General features: G+C 31.0%; 1 protein-coding gene across 1 annotated transcript; it reads left to right on the top strand.

Moving 5' to 3' along the window:
• The first annotated feature begins 313 nt into the window (after positions 1–313).
• LOC102612937 (uncharacterized) lies at positions 314–11,927 on the top strand. Its single transcript, XM_025092750.1, has 6 exons — positions 314–339; positions 8,938–9,172; positions 10,227–10,475; positions 11,194–11,424; positions 11,713–11,720; positions 11,810–11,927. The coding sequence occupies exons 1-6, from the start codon at positions 314–316 to the stop codon at positions 11,925–11,927; spliced, it is 867 nt and encodes a 288-aa protein (XP_024948518.1).
• Positions 11,928–17,818: the final 5,891 nt, after the last annotated feature.

Below are 17,818 nucleotides of genomic sequence, written 5' to 3'. Positions count from 1 at the left end.
CACCCCAAAGTTAACACTTGTGGAGCACGTAATGAAGGATGTTACTTACAAATCCAAATCCTTACACAAAAATCTCAAACTAAAATACTTCAAATTTTTAATTAACTAAAACCGCAAATCCATGTGTCTAATACTAAATAATCTCTCCCGAATACATAAATATAACAAAATTCTCAAAACTCTCAAATTAAAAGTTCATAAAATAAATAAACATAAGTTTATTCATTCTCTTTTTCAACTAGCAAAAGGAAACAAATCTCTAACTCCAATGATAAAGACACCTCTCATCAAGGTACTTAATTTATAAAAAGTAATGACGAGAGGTGAGTCATCAACTCGGTAAGTGAAACCATTCCCAACACAATAGGTTTATCGCCTCAAAGTAGATGTTGGAGGATTTATAGCTTGTTTAGTTGTTGCATTTAAATTATCTTGTGTTGCTGAACAAGTGAATAACTAGGTTGTTGCATTTGTTTTGTATTCTGTTATTTGCTTAGTGGACATAATAGAAGCCTTTACTTTCGACTGTATATTGGAGTAGTGGGTTAAGAATAAGTGTATAAATAAGCTTTGGAGTTCAATAATAAGACAGTCAACAAATTATCTAAACATTATCTTGTGGTTTATTTTCACCCAAGGTAGAGCATTTATAACTTGTCTCCACTGTTAGCAAGTTCTAACTGGGACTTTTTCAATTGGTATCAGAGTAGTGGTAACAATGGCAACCAACAAAGAGAGAATTGAACGCTTGGAAGTTGAACTTGAGAGTTCGTAAGATGTCATGCATCAAGCTTGGGATCAATGACAAACTACACCACTTGGAAGAAACACTCAGCTAGTTAACCAAATTAATTATAACATCCACAGGAACGTCAAGTCACAGCACTAATGATCAAATTGGCTTATCTTGACCAAACCGTGAGGAGAATGAAAGGGGGCGACAAAACTTTTCATCCATAATGCTTAAGTTAGAGTTTCCACGCTACTCTGAAGATGATCCAACCGAGTGGTATAATTGTGACACAATTCTTTGAGTATCAAGGCATAACAGACGGCCAAAAAGTATCATTGGCACCTTTTCACCTTTGATAAGAACCATCAAAGGAATACCATTAAAGCTTTAAGTAATCCTTTGCACATTCATAGAGGCCCAATTACAAGAGCTAGATCCAAAAAGATGCAAGCTACTTTAAATGGATTAATTGAGAAAATATGGACTCAAATGCAATTTAAGATGCAAGACATCATGAATTGGGCTTAGAGAGAAGACAAGACATTGTTGGCATTATTCAAGCTATTGGGCAGCCAAATACACAATTTGGATCCAATGCAGAAAGGGAAAATTCAAAATAAAATTGGTATTAATTGAGCCAAAACTAATATGCAAGCTATATACCGTTAAAAAGCTAATTTAGTTAGCTTTCCAATGCATTTTACAAGGCTGGATTTGGAGTTCTCTAGAAGGAGTTATGACCAATTTATTATAGCTTGTTTGGGCTTTGGAATTCCAACAACTCCTTTGTTTATTCAACTTCATTTATTTGTTTTGTTTCAAGTTTGTCAATGTATTAAGTAAGTCTACCATCAATGATGGTAGTTTAGCATTAAATTTGTCAATGATAGCACTAATTATGGTAGGCTAGCATTAAGTTTGTCAATGACTAGCATTAATAATGGTGGGTTGGTGAAAACTTTTGAAGTACCCTTTGACAAACCTATGCTTGGAGGGTAGTTCCAATGTTTCTATTTGTATTTTTAGGATCTTGGGTTTCTTTTAGCTTATTTAAACTCAGCAATTTTGCTATGTAAGAGAATTAGAGATTAATGTTATTTGAATTTGAAAGAATTGTTCTTTCTTTGGTTATTTTGAGAACTAGTGAACTTATCAAGAATTTGCATTCTTGCGGAGTTCCAAAACTAGACTTATCACTCACCTTCTCATCTACATCTTGAGTGTGGCGTCAATATCATTCTCCATACATCTGGTTCATGTTTTCTTAAGCATTGAGTCAATGTTTTGTTTGTCATAAATCTGTTTAGAACTTTCTTGGGAAGTTTAAACTATAAATTAAGTGTGGGTTTCAAAGTTTCATTGTGGGATTTGCATCATTTGGTATCAGAGCTAGTTTCTAATCAGGTTTGAATGTCTTATTTATTTTTATTATAAAAAAAAAGATAAAAAAATGTAAAAAAAAAACATATTGCAAAATGAATCAAGTATTCCTACTTTCATTAAATTCAATTTTAGTTATTCATTTTCCTTGACATTGTTTACGCAAAATATCAATTGTGTTCCTTTGCTTTATTGCTTTCTTTTCATCAATTTCCTTTGTTGTTCTTTGTATCATCTTAATTCCTTTTCTTTGTTTAGTGTGTTGGTTTGTCAAATTTAGTGTGCCACCTGGGTTTTTTTTTTGTTTATTTAGTTCAATAAAGAACTGAAAAAGATAATTAAGTGTGGTTTTAAAAAAAAATTGTGAGATCATTAGAGGGTAAAAGCCAATTTGTGTATTAAACACGAGAGTTACGTGACATCAAATTGAGTGAAACAAGTGAGGGAGTATTGTGAGGTCTTTTTGCTAACATTCTTTTCAGATCATAAATACGTCAAAAGATCAAGAAGCTATAGACCAATTAATCATGCTAAAAGCCATGCAACAATAATTTGAGCACATAACTATGATGTTTGGAGAGATCCGTGACAAATTGGAGAGGCAAGACAGTGTCATTGCCAATCTATAAAGGGGGCAACAACCGATGTCCTTTCAAAAGCTTGCTGACAATGTTTTGTCCATTCGAATGATGTTTATTTTATCAAAAGGTTATGAAGTGGTTTAGATATGGCACTAAAGTATTTATAAACCGCTTATAAAACCCTACATGTCCTAAAAACGAACGTTCCCTAACTATCTTTATTAGGGGTAATTTTAGGATGACTTCAACTTTGGCTTTGTCAACTTCGATTCCTCATAAAGAAACGACATGGCTTAAGACAATTCCAAAAATGGTCATAAAATGGCATTTTTCCCAATTTAAAACAAGTATTTTTTCTTTACGCCTTTCCAAAACCTTTTCCAAATTATCAAGATATGTGCGAAAGGAATTTCTAAATACAATTAAATTATTTATAAAAACCTTTAAACAATTTTCAATTATGACACTAAAAATGCTTAGTATATATCTTTGAAATATAGTAAAAGCATTACAAAGTCCAAAATGCATTATCTTAAATGCAAATATTCTAAATTGGAATGTTAATGTGGTCTTTTCCTAGTCTTCTAAGGCTATACGAATTTGACAATAGCCCAAGTAGCCATCAATTATGATACTAAAAATTCTTGTTACTATCTTAAGAATTTATTCTAAAAATGGAAAGGGAAAATAGTCTTTTCTAGTGGCATTATTTAATTTTCTGTAATCAATGCACATGCGCCAATTAGATGGGATTCATATTAGGATTGGTTTATTTTTTTATTTTTCACAATACTTATTCTAGATTTCTTTGGTACGACTAATGTTGAACTTACCTATTTACTATCAGAGATGGGATAAATAATTCCTACATCTTGTAGTTTAAAGACCTTATTCTTTACCAATTCTTTCAAATGAAGTTTTAGTCTTCTTTGTGGTTGACGGGCTGTTATGGTATTTTCCTCTAACTCTATTCTGTGTGTGTAGATTAAATGATTAATGCCTTTTATGTCTTTCAAGGTCCAATCAAATGCAGTTTTATGCTAGTTTAACATATCCAGTAACTTAACTTCTTGGTCACTTGTAAGTTTGAAAGAAATTATTACCGAATAGGTTTGTTGCTTTCCCAGATAGGCATGCTTTAATTCTTCTGGTAAGGGCTTTAATTCAAGCTTTAGTATTTCCTCTTCCTTGGCTCATTAAGTTGTATCATGTCTTTAAAAGTTAATTGGTCATTGTCACCTTTAGGTATCTATATAGAATCAAGTATAGAGCATATGTTAGTAGTATTACTTCTAATTCCTTACTTGATTCAAAAGAACTAGTAAAACAAATTTTCACAAAGTTTACATATGTTGAACACATTTAGTTCCAACATCATGTTAGGGAAAGATAAATTTATTACTCCATTCCTGCAATTAATCAAAACATTAGCAGTAGATAAAAATAGTTGACCCAATATAATAGGAATTTACTTACATTCATTAACAATTGGTTCCGTTTCCAAAATAATAAAATTCATAAGTTGGGACTAATACATCTTCAATTATCCATTTTGGTACTTTAATCAACCTATAGGCAAGTAAAAGAGTAGTAAAGGTTGGTTTTAATTCATCAAGATTAAGTTATTAGTACACTAAGTAAGGAAGCAAATTGACACTAGCACCAAAATCAAGTAGAGCATGTCCAATTTTATGATCTTAATAATGCAATAAATAGTTGAACAAACATGATCCTTGAATTTCAAAGCGTTATTGGTTAAGAGAATGGTACTTACCTATTCTATTAGAAAAGCTTTTTTTTGCACCTTATGTTTCCTTTTCACAGTGCACATATCTTTTAAAAATTTAGCATAAGAAGGTACTTGTTTAATGACTTCCAGTAAAAGAATGTTGACCTTCACTTGTTTAAAGACTTCATAAATCTCTGGACTGTAGTTTATTTATTTATTTATTTTTGCTTGATTGTGCTTGAGGAAATTGGGGTACAAGAGAAGAGTTAGTTATTTTTTCATAAGTTAAAGGTTCGATAAACGCTTCCTTGCTCTCTAGAATTGACTTGACTCATGTTCTAGTTTCCTACATTACCTATTTAAATATGTTGTTAACTTTTGGGGTTTGGTTTAGATTGAGAATGAAACTTACCTTTTTCATGCATGGTGCGTGCTGATATAAGTTTGGAGACAGTTTTGTCAAATTGGCCAAGGTTTGCATGGTTTGGTTATTGATTGACTCTTATTTTTTAATGAATGAATGCGATGTATCTTCAAGGGTTTTTCTTAGTGGTGGGACGTATGGTGGGTAACTCTGGAAGTTTTAAAAATTCTGACGTGAAAAAGCTAGTTGTAAAGGTTGTGCATGATTGTCATTTCTCCCACTGAAGTTTGGGTTTTTTCTTTAACCAGACTTGTAGGTCTAGGAATATGGATTAAGATTTAGCTGTTTGAAATTATCTATGTGATAACTCTATGAAATGAGAGTTATCAAGGCACTTTTAGGCTTAAATAGATATTATTTAGAGAGTAAATGATGTATTTCTATTGCATTTTTGTTACATTTTACATAAACATTCATTTTAGTTTATTCGTAATAAATTTTGTTTGATTTAAAATAATTCGTGCTTAGATTGTGTGCATAATTATAGGAGTCCGGAAGCTCAAGTTTCAAGGAAGGAATATTGATGCAATAGGCATGCAAAAATGGGGAGAGAACATGGCTACAAAAGAATTGAAACAAATCTGGAACAATGTAGGCTGTAGTCGTTGCTGTAGCAATCCTAGAACAACGACAGAGAAAATTTCGTGCGGGATACTTGCAAAATCGTGATCTGCAGTTTCCTAATCTGACTTATACGCGCCATAGGTTTCCGTTTACCCTAATTTTCAATTATAAAAGGAGCACGCATCATATGAAAGGGCAGAGGTGAATTAACATCAAAAAAATCAAGAGAAAAAAAAAGGAAGAACCATAATTCAAGAGAGAACAAGTCTGCACCATTGAAGAAATTTGCAGAACTATTTGGATTCAATTTTCATCATTCTTTATTTGTCTCCTTACTTATTCTCTGATTGAAACGATGTATTTCATGGCTGATATTTTGTTGTTAGTCTTTCTATTATAAGTTATGAACTAAATTTGATTGTAGTTAGGTGACAAACAATCTAAATGGGTTCTTGTCTATTCTTATGAGTTGCTGCAAGATTGCTGTAGCATTTTGCTTTAATAGCTTGTATTACAATCATTATTTCGGTTGACCTCACATTTAATGGTTCAAGTTAAGAGAGAGCCACAAAAGGGTCTGTCTTACTGGAAATTATTACAGTAATACTTGATCTTAATTTAAGTTTCCTAGATTGAGTTTAACTTGAGTCTCAAAAGGGCCACACTTGAGTTAAGATTTGTGATGAACTAGATATAGGGATTCACCTTGTAGGGTAGAGAGAGTGTACGTTCGTAATACCATATCTTATGTGATATAACAACTGGTCATTGTTAGGTTGCGTAAGGTATGAGAAGTCCAACAAGCGACAATTGAGGATGCCAAGTAATTCTGCCTAATGCTATAGGAGTTCTGCAGCAATTGGTGTTAGTTTAAACAAAACAGTCAACCCATGAAGAGAGCTTGATCATTCAACTACCTTATTCTTATTCTTATTGAATTCTTTTTGCGTAAACCGACCAATTTACTTCATTACTGCACGTACTTTATTACATTGTTAATTTCATTAGTCAATCAACTTTATTTATATTTTTTTTTAGTTAAAAGGAAGTTTGCACTATCGTGATTGCTGTAGCATTTCTAGTAACAACAGTCCCTATGGAGACGATCTTGAATATTCATCACTTTATTATTTATTGTGTACACTTGCACATTGATATCAATAACAATTGAGTTAAAATAACCAACACTATGACATTCACTTGTTTGTGCAAACTTTCTTTCAGAACTGGCAAAGTTAGATAGTTTTGCATAGAGTGATAAGTAGAATTGCAAAGGATACAAATTTTGCAATCTAAATAGATTTACATGATTATTCTTTTTCAACTCTAATGCTTCAACTTTTATAGTTAAGGATGCAAATTTTGGCTTGAAAATCATAGTCTTCTCTAAAATTGTATATGCCTCTGCCAAATGAAGATGATTAGTGTTTACTTGATGACTCATAAGAATCAACTATGTCTCAATTTTGTGCATATATAGTCAAGGTAGTCTAATGCAACTTTAGGACTTTTTTCTCTAAACTCACAATTACACATCATTTCAACGACCTGTCTACTTTAGGATGTTAGTCCCTCGAGTGATAATGCATAAAGCACTAAATGAAAATCACACAAATATAATAAAAATAAACAAACTGAAAATTAAATAAGCAAGTAATATAAATGCACAGAAATTAAAAATTAATAAATGTGAAATAAAAATAAACAAAATGAAAATTAATTAACTGAAAAAAATAATAAGCGGTTAAACCAGCCATTTACCAAAGTAATTAAAGGAAACATAAAGTAACATATTTTGACAAAATATTAATAATTTAGGCAGCATTATAGAACCAACCATAAATCATAAAATAAAAATTACACAAGTTAATGTACAAGAATAATTAAACTGAAAAATAACTTGACAAGCAATCAAACCGACTATTTAAATTAACAACAAAAAAATTAAATTAAAAGAAGAAAAAAGAAAAAAAGTACTTACCTCAAGATGTGAATTCTGTCATCTTTTTAACAACTTTTAAGAATTACCAATAAATTAAATAATTAATTTAATTTTTGGGCTTTAATGGTAATTTCATAAGTGCAAGTCTTGGTCAAGAGAAGAGGGGTGCTAACTGAAGTTTTATAAAAAAAATTAATAACAAAATAGAAAGGAACGACAGAAATAAAGAAAAAAAACTAACATCAAATTTTAAAAACTCATCGATAACGGCACTAAAAACATGACATGACTCAAAAGTATTGTTTACTCCAAAGTATAAGAGTATCTAATTATAATATAATTCGGTGAGTCTGAGATCTAATCACATGAAATTTAAAAATGTAGTAATCAATTATTAAACAAAAATTAAATGTAGAAAAAGAAATTAATAGGGATTATTCTAAAGAAAAATACTAAAGTTACAGAATCCACTCTCGATTTTCAAATTATCACTACAAGAAAATTGCTAATAGATGACAGACAACTTATGACAGATTCTGAGTATATCATAAAATTATGATAGACTTGTGACATAATTTTCAATCTATCATAAATTAATAATGGTCTTGTGATAGAAATATTTTCTATCATGAATTTATGATGGCTTTATGATATGATTATTATTTATTACGAACTTACGATAGAATCGTGATAGAAATTTAATTTATCAAGAAATTGTGATAAAAAAATTACTTTGACCATATTTGACCCAAATTTTATATATTATTCTATTTTAAAAAATAAAAGATAAGTTTAAATAATTAAAAAAAGAAAATGCTAGCAAAACTGTACCGTTTTGGGTACTTTAAACTTTCTTTCTTTCCCTTTTTTTTTTTCTTAAGTGTTAAACGAATACACACTTAGAAAATAAAATGCTGCACCTCTCGTCACTCTCTCATTTTCTTTGTTTTTTTTCTTTTCTTTCATTTTCTAGAGAAACCTTAACGAAATTTTCTCGGGAACCAAACAGTTTACAAATCCTTCAACAAACAGTTTACAAATCCTTCGATTCTGAAGGAAAATGCCGTACCAAAGGTTAAAGCAGCATTAGCAGTAGCAACAAGCATTGGTGCAGCAAGTGCTTTTTCAATAACAGCCTCTTAGCCACTCATCAGGTCCAATTTCTCGTTTGCATGTTGTTTCTCGTCGCTTATGTGAATCCATTATGCTGTTATTTCGATTATGTTTTCATAATTTCAAGCTTTGATTTGTTCGTGCTATTTAGGGTTAGCTTGTGTGATTTCGATGTTCTTGTTTGTTTTGGTTTTAATTTTCAAGCTTTGCTAGAGTTAGGTTTTGATGATTCTTGTTTTGTAAAAATTGTTCAAATTTCTGGGTGTTTGTTGAAATTTTCAAGTTTTGTTCAATTTATTTTACTTTCCAGATGCGTATTTTCGATCTCCTCAGTCAGCTCGCTGCCGCTTCCTAATTCTGTCGACAATCCATCACCAGAGCTTTACTGTAGATGCCTGCAGAACACCGTCGCAACATTACGTCTTTGCTGCCTGCACCCTGAACTTGTTCACTTTTGCCGTATAAATCTAGGCTGCAGCCTCCTGACTCCATTGATGAATCCTTCATTGGAGCTTCATCAGTGAAGCATTTACCTAAGCATCCGAATATTGTGTCATTGAAGGACACTTATGAGGATGATATTGATGTGCACATTGTGATCGAGTTATGTGAGGGAGGAGAGTTGTTTGATAGGATTGTCGCCAGAAGACATTACACTGAGCGAGCTGCTGCTACAGTTATGAAGACCATTGTTGAAGTTGTTCAAGTTGGTTTCTGGTCATTTCTGTGTTTTTTGTTTGGCATTGCTGCGAAATTTGATGTTTATGGCCTTAAATTGAATTGACAGTGCATGGCATTCAATTTATTTTTACCAGTTTTTAGCTAAATTGGTTAAGGTATGAAATTTATAGTTAGTGACTCATGAGGCATTTGAAATTGGTTAAGATAGAAAAGAAATTAAAGCATTCTCAAAGCAAATTTTAACAGTTGTAAGGTCGGTTATGGGTTTCAATTCAGCATTGCGGCTCCAGCAGAAGAATATGCGCCGTCTCTCCCAACGGATCTGTTTCGCGCTCTACTTGTGGTAGAGTTTGTCACTCCTCTTTCATTTACTTTTAATGTTCTAATTAATTTTTTTCAAATTCAATTTACTCATTTATAAACTGCAAATCTATTGTTTACTAGCCGTTTATTTATTATTTTAAAAACAAATTTATTGATTTTATGAAATGTGGTGTACTCTGATCTTGAAGTTCTTGTTATGTTAATTTTATGTTTTGAGTTCCATTAACATTAATTACATTGATGATATACTAATTCAGTGTTGTTTAGGATAAAAGCATATTGTGAAAATTTAATTTAGAGCCACATTAATGTGATTAGCAATCCATCTAGTACCTTTATAAAGGCAAGCTGGTTGAGTTCTTTATTAATACTGTACTAGTGATAGGCAAATGTTTTATTAATATGTTTGTTTCTTTTTATTGTTTCCTCTTTCCTCTTGTATGGGTTGGATGGCGGGGTCCATGTTAGAGTGTTAACTACTTTGTTTTTTTTAAATCTTCCAATTGGAAAGTTTTGTGAACAAAATATGAGAGGCTTTCTTAAGTATGAATTTCCCAGTTGCCTGATTTATTTGCTCGGGATGTAATTGCTTGCTTATTCTTGTGACCGCATTTGTTTCTCATTGTTGTGGTGGTCTTAGTTTTGCATGATGGAATAGATTGAAGCAGTTTATGCCTTTTCTTTGGCTTAAGATATATTCTTCTTTAAAATAATTTGGTTGTAGTAACACATCTTAAAATATACTTTTGTTACAGTTTGAGTCAAGTTCAACTGGAAATGAGCACAGACGAAGAAACAGTCTTGAATCCCTGTTTTGTTACGATACGCCTATACCGGAGGAAAGAATAGAGAAGTCAATTGGTGTATCATTGTCTGAGAAGGTAATTGGAGATAATCCCAGGTGTACTGAATGCAAAGCAAAAGGTGCAGTCCTTTGTGCCACCTGCTCTAGTTCAGGCTTATATGTTGACTCTATATTAGAGAGCCAGGGGATCATTGTCAAAGTCTGTTGTCTAAGTAAAGTTCTTCTTTATGATTTGTCAATGCATGTATATCTTGTTGGATATTATGCCCTCCGTAATCTTCTCTCACTCCTGAATTGACTGTCTTGACTAGTATTTTTTATTCAATTTTATGAAAAATCATTTGGTTTGAATTTGTATTATCAGAAAAGTTTTACTACCTACACTTCCACTTGCCTTGCATATAATGTGTACAACCTTTAATTGATGTTGTCATATATTATTTCCTTTCAGACCCATTTTGCAGTTTTTTTTACTTTCATTATTTCACTTTTTTTCTCTATTGATATATTTCTTGTCATCACTTAATTCATTTCATAATATCTTAAACTTAATGGTGGTACTAGATGTTTAAAATGCTTTGTTCTCCTTATAAAATTGTTGGATCCAATGGAATGCAATCATCTGTTTAACCTTCAAACTTACTTCTTTAAATCTCCTTAGTAAATTCATTTGAGTCTATTCTTTTGTCAGTTTCTATAGTGGAGAATCCTTAAGTTTTACTACCATGTAAGATGTGCGAATGAAGATGATGAAAACTATATCGTTATTGAAGTTTGGCTGTCTTCATCAAGTGTAAGGAGATTCTGTCAACAATCTTGTGTGTGTCAGAGTCACTTAATCGTTAAATATCTAGTTTTGTGTTGCCCATTAGTTTTGGCAAACATAATGTTCTAAGGTGACAATTGTAACTGTACAGGTTGTGGGGGAATCGGTAATATTATGTGTGCTGAATGTGGTGGCCGTGGTCATTGTTCACCTTAAAAAGATGGCCAATGATGAACATCTGCATAAAGCTTTTTCATTCTTTGACCGAAATCAGAGTGGTTTCATAGAGATTAAAGAGCTGAGAAATGCCTTAAATGATGAAGTTGACACCAGTAGTGAAGATGTTATCAATGCCATTATGCATGATGTTGATACGGACAAGGTTAGTGTCTAGTATATGAATTCAAAAGTTCATGTTCAGTGAAAGTGACTCTTAACCCACCCGCGTAAATTGTCAAATTGACAATATTTTTGCTCAATGTCCACAAGAACTATACTTTTTTGCTAATGAAGACCTAAAATTGGTTGAAGCTCATATCTCAATACCTCAATTGAGTACTCTATTTTCTTTTTTCCCCCCCAAGCGTCAGACTCACTAGTTATTAGGCTTTTTATGAGTTTAATATTAAATTGTCAAATTGGTTCTGTCAAAATTGATTGATACTTTCAGTTTCTCCTGTAAATTGTAAGTTTTTTATGAGTTTAATATAGTTATTTGGCTTTTATGTTTTAGTATTGTAGTTCTAAACAATGTAATAAGTTTTCAGATTATTCAATGTATTGCCGCTGGAAGAGGGTATTGCTTCTGAAAGTCTTGCTGTTGGAATATTTCCATTAATCTTTGGAAGTTTTGTTGGGAAACTTGGCTTGGTGGCCGGAATTTGAATTACTTTTCTTGGAGTTTAATTGGAATTTAACTATTATTGTATATTTTGGCTTTTTTTTTTAATTTGAGATGTTTTATTATGTTTTGGTGGTAATGACATTGAATATTAGATGTATTTATTTTGAAATTAATTTGTTGGATTGAATGGATGTTAATTAATATTATCTTTCATTTTTTTGACAATATTCATTTTTATTAATTAATTAAATTGGTAAATAGGAATTCACAAATAAATTATAATCACAATATAATTTTTTTAAAAAAATTAAATTTATGACGGGAAATACACATCATAAAGTCTGTCATAAAAAATTTTCCACCAAAATTGAATAATAAATTTACAAATGACAATTTAATTTCCCACCAAAAATTTAAATAAATTCAAATTTAATTTAATTATTTTTTCTCATTAAAATATTGTGTGATAGATATATGACTGTAAAATACCATCAAGAATTCATGACAGAAAATATTATATCATAAATTAATGACAGTGACATAGATGACGGATGAACTGTTTGTCATGCACCACCTTTTATGACGGTTATTTCCCATCATCTATTGTCTATTTTCTTGTAGTGTATTATCATAATACCCTCCTGTATTTATATATTTGCATTTATTTTGCTAGTTAATGGTTATGTCATTTAATCTTTAACTAATATGCCATTTAATCTTTAACTAACTATTTGTATGGACAAATATGGAATCAAGTATCTACCACAACTACATTGAAATGTCGACATTATGTTAGAATACCATATAGCTCCAAGTAGATCTAGATCTACAAATTAACATAACATAAAAGTAACCGATAGAAAAAAAACCAACAAATAAAATGAATTTAAAAACTCACTTGAGAGAGTAATTAATTCAATAATTTGAATTATTAAGCTTCAACATTCACCTCAACTTAGAAAAATTAGCCACTTATATTGATAAACAAAACATTCATTTTATTTAACAAACTTCTGAAATATATTACAAAAAAATAAACTACACAAGAAAAGAGAAGAAAATTGCATTCTTAAACTTTCTCTTCAGTTCTACCCCTTACTCCCTTTTCTCTTCTCACCTTTTATAAGTATCAAGCATCTCCACCTTCTTTTATTTTATTATTATTTATCTATTTACATTGAAACGAGTGATAGTAAAGTGGCAAAGTGGAAGCTACCACTTGACTATCACATTACAATGATACAAGGCTCCACACTTTTTTTTTAGTTAATTTCATCTCCCCAATAATCTATTCCAAAATGGTTTCAGTAATTTATCTTTTTTTTTTCCTGTTTTCAATTTCAATTCCCTCTTTATTCCTAAAATATTTACAATATAAAATTAGCATACTACAAATTAATTTAATATAAAAATTTATTAAGAGAGCGTTAAGATAATTTATGAGTTATGAGTGCATTAATCAACACTGTAAATGTAAAACTGATAATTTTAACCTTGTTAAATGTATATATTTTAGTGTCAATCTTTAAAGAATTCACCTTTGCAAAGCCCTTTTCTCAAGCTTCCTCATCCTTTGGCTCCCAATATCTTCAGTTACTTTTTTTTTCCTCTTTCAATCAAAGATAACCAATAAAAGCTTGCTATTTATAGAAATTGAAGGCTCCAAATCAAGTTACATGTTATACAGGGAAGTATGAACATAATATTGTAGAAGTCAATGATTAAAGTAAATCAAGTTACATGTTGAAAAAAAAAGGCACAAATAATTAATTGGTTTTACTCTTTTACTATTTAATAACCCAAAAAATCAGATAATAAAAAGTCAAAATTTTGTAATTTATATTGTTAATTATTAATGTTAAAACAAGATCAAGTAGCAAAAAGAAGATTGGAAAAATAAGGTAAATAATGTTAGCATCACCCACAAATGGAGATTTAGTGGAAGGCTTAGTTGATAGTTCTTCTATCTGTTATGAATTTATTATGAGAAAAATACGTAGTAGTTTTATATAATAATCGTCAAACACCTCAATTTACTATGAGAATAAGAATAACAGAAGAGCTTTAGGTGTCGCTAATCACATTTGGGCTTGCTTCTGATTGCTCCAAAAACATTGGCTCTGTGGTTGGTTTGTAGGGATCAATGAATATAAATTTCCAAATTCATTTGTTTTTGACATTGCTGTTTTTGGCTTCTTAGGTTCATGCACTGCCTCGAGGCAATGTTGGTTCTGCATGCAATTTGTGGACAGTAAACTTTCTAATGATCTGCAAATTACAGGGTTTCATTATGTATGATGGTCATTTAATTTAAAAAAAAATTGGAAAAATGATAGCTTAATGGAGGATTTTGTTTCATTTCTCATTCTTAAAGAAAGCATATGCAAATTTCAAAGTTCAAATTTCTTCAACCAAAAACATACAAAAAGATTGGAAAAAGACAAGGAGAAAATTGGTCGAAATCAAACCTTATAATGGGTCGATGTATTGGATCAAGTTGATTCTTTTTATAGACTGCATGTTTTTTTATGAGAAAAAAAAAGCAACCATAATTACCTCTTAAAAAATAACAAGGTAACAAGAAATCACACAAATTTCTCTTAATTAATAAATTAGGTATAAAAAAGGGTAATTAATTACTCAAACAAGCCTTTCTTGTTAACAAGACAAGGATATGATTCTTTTTATACAAAAAGATAGAGAGAAAATTGTTCAAAATCAAATCTTATAATGGGTTGATGCATTAGATCAATCTGATTCTTTTTATAGACTACATATTTCTATGCCAAAAAAAAAAAAAAATAACAACCAAAATTACCTCCTAGGAAACAACAAGGAAACAAGAAATCACACAAATTTCTCATAATTAATAAGTTAAGTATAAAAAAGGGTAATTAATTACTCAGACAAGCCTCTCTTATTAACAAGACAAGGATATGCTTTTGGTCCCACAAAATTCTAATTAATGACACTTAAAACTCTTCTATTATTCTTAATAAATGCATCTATTGACATGAATTGAAATAAAGGCCGATAATTATGGTAATGGATTTGCCTAACATTTTGCTTGATGATTCTAATATTATAGAGAAGGTGCACACCAAAGCTATAGCAGTAGATGTAATGTATGCGCGGCGAGGTGGTGGAGTAATAATGTGTTGGTGGATCTTCAAATATGGAGGCAAAGAACAAGGAAACTTTCTTAGGATTTGAGACGTGTTTATACACTTTCTTTTAAGGTTTTATTTGCCCTCATCACTCTTGATTTGCTATAGAGTTTAATAGCAAATTACCCCCAAGATATATCAAATCCTGAATACAATCTCTAGCAAATAAGATTGTATTTCAAGAACACTTATGAAATCTGTAATAATCTGATTTTTAATAGAATGTGAGTGTCTATTTTAATGAAGAAATTGTTTTTATGAAAAATTACAACCATTAGAAATGATACTTCTTCAAAGACACTCTTTTGTTTGAAATTTGCATCTATTCACAACCGATTTTCTTTTTTCCTCAAACCTGCTAGCCATTTTTTTTAGTTGACGCCAAAACACGCTCTCTGAAAGAAAACGGTTAGCTGTTTTTCAATAACGGCGAGTCGTTTTCTTCCAGAATGTCAACTTTTAAATAACCTCTGAAATAAACGGTTAGTCATTTTCTATAGAACAGAAAACATGCTCTCTGGAAATAAACGGTTAGCTGTTTTGTCCCAATAGCAAACCGTTTTCTATAGAACAAAAAACATACTCTCTGAAATTAATGGTTAGCCATTTTCTCCAAAAACGACAAGTCATTTTATTCCAGAATGTCAAACCAAAAAATAAAAATGTTACAATCTCTCTTACAATGCCCCACTAGATTGTAATATTTTTTAGATTTATTAATGATAAACTTATACGTACAAAAAGGTATCTTTCGATTTTAACCTTTAATTAGTGAATGTATTTCAAAGCATTTACAAGACAATAGTGTGCTAAGCATTAAACTTTTTCTCTTAAGTAAATACTGGAGATACATTACATATAAGCTATCCCAAATTTCAAAGTTATGTTCCAATATTTAGCACTATTCCAACCTTGTGCTCTATCTTGGATTCATAAACATTTACAAGATTAAACCATGATTTTGTTAGAAACGACACCATTTCTTATTTTCACTTAGGTGAAGTTTCAAATCATGTCATTAGCTACTATAAGACTTGAACTTCATTAAGAGTAAATGCTCAACCTGAACTTCGTAGCTATTTGCACAGAATATCTCGAATGAGATTATTTATTTTTTAGTGCCAAACCAGTCACATAACAACAACTTATTATTACCCATTTAACTATAGAATAGCGATATAACTACTACATAGTTGGGTTACCATCGTTGGTGACTTTATTAAAGAAAGGTTTTAATCCCATTCCAAAAGATGTAGCCTTAACTAAGTCTCTTGAAAGACTTTTTGTTAAAGGATCCGCTAGGTTCCTAACACCATTTGCTATTAATTGTTTCACATATTCATGTCTGAAGCTAATATGTCTAGACTTTCCATTATACACTTTATTATAAGCTCTAGACAATATAGCTTCACTATCGCAGTACAAAGAAATAGATGGCATCGGTTGTGGCCACAACATTATATCAAACAACAAATTTCTCAGCCATTCTGCTTCCTTGCCTGTAGCTGCAAGTGCTATAAACTCACTTTCCAATATTGAGTGAGTTATGCATGTTTGTTTCTTTGAAACCCAAGAAACAACTCCTCCAACAATTGTAAAAATCCAACCAGAAGTGAATTTATTATCATTTGTATTGGTTATCCAACAAGCATCCAAATATCCTTATAGTACTTCAGGATAATCATTATAAAACAAACTCAAATTAATGGTCCTTTTAAGATAACCAAGTATCCTTCCAATTGCTGTCCAGTGTTCAACACTAGGGTTACTCGTGAATCTTGATATTTTGCAAACTGCAAGAGCTATATTCGGCCTCGTACAATGCATAGCATACATCAAGCTACCAACAACACTTGCATATTCAAGTTGTGCTACTGCTCGACCTGAATTCTCTAGTAATTTAATACTAAAATCATATGGGGTATTTGCTTCTTTAAATTTCAAATAATTGAATTTAAGAAGCACTTTCTCTATATAATGAGATTGACACAATGAGTAACCCCCACTATGTTTATTCACTTTTACACCTAAAATAGTATCTACTTCAACATGATCTTTCATCTTAAATTGTGAAGTTAAATACGTCTTTGTATCATTTACTCCTTGCATGTTTGTTCCAAAGATAAGATTGTCATCAACATACAAGCAAATGATCACACCAAAATCATTCGTAAACTTAGAGTATATACATTTATCAGCATTATTATGCTTAAAACCATGAGATAAGATTACCGAATCAAACTTCTCATACCATTGTTTTGGTGCTTGCTTTAAACCATAAAGCGACTTGACTAACTTGCATACATTTTTCTCATTACTAGGCAAAACAAATCCCTCAGGTTGTTCTATATAGATTTCTTCCAAGATCACCATTAAGAAAAGTGGTTTTAACATCCATTTGATGCACATACAAATTGTTCAATGAAGTAATTGCAAAAAGCACTCTTATAGATGTTAATCTTGCCACTAGAGCATATGTATCAAAATAATCAATACCACTTCTTTGCTTAAATCTTTTGGCTACTAATTCGCCTTAAAAGTTTGCAAAGAACCATCAATATTGTGCTTTCTTCTAAACACCCATTTATTGCTAATCGGTTTAGATCCTAGAGAAAGATCAATCAAGATCCAAGTTTGATTCGACATAATCGAATCCATTTTATCATTTACCGCCTCTCTCCAAAAGGAAGCGTCTCTAGAAGACATAGCTTCGTTAAATGTCTTTGGATCTTTTTCAATATTTAACAACAATGGTACTTTGTTAA

Source organism: Citrus sinensis, chromosome 4 (assembly GCF_022201045.2).
Source record: "Citrus sinensis cultivar Valencia sweet orange chromosome 4, DVS_A1.0, whole genome shotgun sequence".
Lineage (NCBI taxonomy): Eukaryota > Viridiplantae > Streptophyta > Magnoliopsida > Sapindales > Rutaceae > Citrus > Citrus sinensis.
This window is presented reverse-complemented; position numbering and strand designations above follow the sequence as displayed.

Bases quoted from the DNA above. Each gene is read 5' to 3' on its own strand.
- LOC102612937 (XM_025092750.1), top strand. From the start codon at position 314: ATGACGAGAGGTGAGTCATCAACTCG. The intron at 340-8,937 runs GTAAGTGAAACC...GTATAAATCTAG, and splicing joins AGAGGTGAGTCATCAACTCG to GCTGCAGCCTCCTGACTCCA. The intron at 10,476-11,193 runs GTCTGTTGTCTA...GTAACTGTACAG, and splicing joins GCCAGGGGATCATTGTCAAA to GTTGTGGGGGAATCGGTAAT.